The sequence below is a fragment of the Bubalus kerabau genome, chromosome 4, assembly GCF_029407905.1.
Source record: "Bubalus kerabau isolate K-KA32 ecotype Philippines breed swamp buffalo chromosome 4, PCC_UOA_SB_1v2, whole genome shotgun sequence".
Classification (NCBI taxonomy): Eukaryota; Metazoa; Chordata; class Mammalia; order Artiodactyla; family Bovidae; genus Bubalus; species Bubalus kerabau.
Window position 1 is genome coordinate 78,326,073 of NC_073627.1, and position 3,458 is coordinate 78,329,530.

Here is a 3,458-nt window from a genome sequence, read left to right on the forward strand (position 1 = left end):
AAAAAAAAAAATCTATGTAAAGATTACAATCATTAAAAACCAAAGCAATACCTAGTTACATGCTTTACATATCCCATGAAAAAATAATTAAATTGTTCCTAATCCCTGATGCAAGGCACATAAAAGCACCCGCACAAAACATCCATGTAAACAGCAATACAGTACATGATTTAAATAACATGAATGACTTTTACATGGCTGGACCTAGACTAAAGGAAAAATAAAATCCATCATGGCTACAGCTAAAAACCATGTTAAAATTCACAAGAATTTGTATCTCTTATTATAAAAAGAACAGGCTATATAATTTTTTAGAAAAAAAAAACTTCATAAATATTTTCATATTGAGAAACAACATGCTCCCTGGGTAGGAATAAAATCAAAATATTCAGATGTGATCAGGAGTAAATGCAAGTGGCATTTCTGAATACCCAGCTTTGATATCCACCAGGCCTAGTAGTCTGGACTATTTGTAGCACCATGGAATATGCATTAGAAAATCACAAAAGTACATTACTTCAAACTAACCTTGACATGAGGTTCACTTAGTCCACAGTAACAAACAGCAATGATGCAGATAATTCTTTTAAAATTACTGGCTTACTTGATTTATCTAGCAAGAAAAATTCTGTATTATTTATTTTAGTACATCTCATGTACATAAAGCACCAGTTTAAATAAGATTATCAAACAACCTCCAGCCTCTTGTTACTCAACCTGGAAGTTCATTTCTCATCATTTCTATGTTACATGCTAAAAGTCAAGGAGGATAAAATTAGAATGGTGGTAGATACTGAGAGAGAGGTGCAGTCTCCTTCCTATCAAATGTTATGTCTCTCAAGTAAAACACAGATGAAGTAGTGAAGTTTAAAATGTTTTCTGCATTCTCTGGAACTTACCATCTCAGCATAATAGTTTCTTCCTACTAGAGGATCAGCAGATGGGGGTGAGAGGACCAAAGGCAGGGCTCACGCCCTGGCAGGTAAGGCCGGGTTAACCTTGCTGCTGCAAGGCCATACTCTATATTTCTACTGCAAAACAACCTCACAAATGCTCACCACTGGGAAAGCAAGGAGGCCTGAGTGTGAACACAACTCAGGAAGCCCATTAAACACTGGAAAAACTACCAGATGAGACTCCACCAAGGGTTAAAACCTCACAGATGAAAATCAGCACACTTGCCTCTTTACCAACAGGAGTCTTATTAGCAGCATGCCCTTCTTAGGCATGAAAAGGGAGAATGGTGCATCTAAGTTTATGCACAGTTCATAGTCAAGTGTAAAGATGCAGACTCTTGCATTTTTAAATTACAGGTTAAAAGTGACACCCAAAAGAAAATTAATTTCTTCATAAATGAAATACAGTTTTATAAAAAAGCTGGAATGATGGTTAATTCAAATACAAAAACTCATATACAGAAAAACCCCTTTTCCTTCCAAACTACTTAGGTCCGTACAGTTGACTCCACTGTACCTTGATCACAACACCCGAATAAAATATGAATAAAATGCTTCAGCTAGCAAACCGAGGGCCACTTGACAACTGCATTAAAACTGCAGCATTTAAGCAGGGCTGAAACGTGGTTTCCTTCTTGTTCTTGCGTCCCACAGTGATTACTAAATGAAGGGATCTGGTCTGTAAACGACTGGGTCATCCACTGTCCATTCAGAATGTCACTGAAAGTTGATTCTCCATTGTCAGCAGCAGGGCAGGGGTTTTCACTGTAAGCACCTCCATATGCTGCTTCATAACCCGGGTCATATTTTTCTTCCTTCACAGCCATCTTCTTTGCATCCTCTTGGGCGAGCTGTAGGTCAAATGTATATTGCACTTCTTGAACATCTGTGTTTCGTTCAATGCCTTTCAACTGGTCTCTTAAGTCCTTCAGCTTAATGTAGTAATGTACTTTGTCCTGGGCGCGAGGAAACTGCGCGCATCTTGCACTGGATGATAGCATCACATAGCAGAGAGTTTCTGTATCTGGGATCTTATGGGGTTGAAGTCCAAACTCTAAGTTCTTAACCTTTACTCCAAAAACTTCCTTACTAAAAATTTCGTAAATACATTTTCCATTAAACACTGCTATCCGTGGCTGATATTTCTGTAATTTCTGCACTAGAATACGTCCTCCTTCACGAAATTCTTTACTGGAAAGATCCTTGCTGCCTGGTGTTGTCCTTTCCACCATATTGGTAAATCAAATACCATATTTCCCTGGTAGAGTGCAATCGTCCGTGTGACTCAGTTGGACCTCACTCAGCCCTGACATAAATAGGCACTTCCAAAAATGGTTTCCAGGCCCAGGATAGTGATGCCCTTTGTAAGCAGCCATCAGTCCTGGATTTATGCCAATAATTACAATGTCCAGATTGAAGGTCAAAATGTCTGGTAGAGTCTTGGTCAGAAGTTCAGCTTCTGAAACACCATTGAAACGGTCCACTTTTCTTTTCACTTGAAATGTGTCTGTAATTTTTTCTTGCTTTTCTTTTGACTTTGTGGACTTGCCAGATTTTTTGGCCTCAGCAGGTTTTGGGGGCTCCACTGGCGTTTTTGGTTCTGTTGTTCTGGGTTTTCTTTTCCTTCCTTTTGGAGGAGTCTGCCCGCGTTCTCTGTTTCCATTCCCTGCTGCCGCTCTCGCGTGCAGCTACTCAGGCCCGGCAACCAAGCGACTCGGTAGTACGCGGCGCACGAATGGCGGTACGGTAATAACCACACACTCGGACTCGATTGCTGGCAGAACTCGGACAGTGACTGGTGCACAGGCTCCTCCCCCAAGCTTCCTGTCATAGTTTTTCTTCCAAGGAGCAAGCATCTTTTCATTTTGTGACTGCAGTCACCATCTATATTGATTTTGGAGCACAAGAAAATGAAATATGACAGTTTCCACATTTTCCCCATCTATTTGCCAGGAAGTGAAAGGACTGTATGCTATGATCTTCGTTTTTTTGAAACTTGAGTTTTAAGCCAGCTTTTCACACTACTCTTTCACCCTCATCAAAGTCTCTTTAGTTCCTCTTGACTTTCTGCCATTAAAGTGGTATTGTCTCTGCAAAAGAGGTTGTTGATATTTCTCCCAGCAATCTTGATTCCAGCTTGTGATTCATCTGGCCTGGCATTTCACATGATATACTCTGTATATAAGTTACATAAACAGGATGACAATATACAGCCTTGACATACTCCTTTCCCAATTTTTGGACTAGTCTGTTTTTCCCACGTCCAGTTCTAACTGTTGCTTCTTGTCCTGCGTAAAGTTTCTCAGGAGGGAGGTAATGTGGTATGTTATTCACATCTCATTAAGAATATTCCACAATTTGTTATGATCCACACAGTAAAAGGCTTTAGCATAGTCAATGAAGCCGAAGTAGATTTTTTTTTAATGGAATTCCCTTGCTTTTCTATGATCCAGTGTATTTGGCAATTTGATCTCTGGTTCCTCTGCCTTTTCTTTTTTTTTT

At 39.7% G+C, this 3,458-nt stretch overlaps 1 protein-coding gene across 1 annotated transcript; it reads right to left on the reverse strand.

The window, feature by feature from the left end:
• Positions 1-1,516: 1,516 nt before the first annotated feature.
• Positions 1,517-2,569, reverse strand: LOC129650912 (G/T mismatch-specific thymine DNA glycosylase-like). Its single transcript, XM_055579692.1, has one exon. It carries the CDS (start codon positions 2,186-2,188, stop codon positions 1,517-1,519), a length of 672 nt encoding a protein of 223 aa, XP_055435667.1. The 5' UTR covers positions 2,189-2,569.
• Between the last annotated feature and the right edge of the window lie 889 nt (positions 2,570-3,458).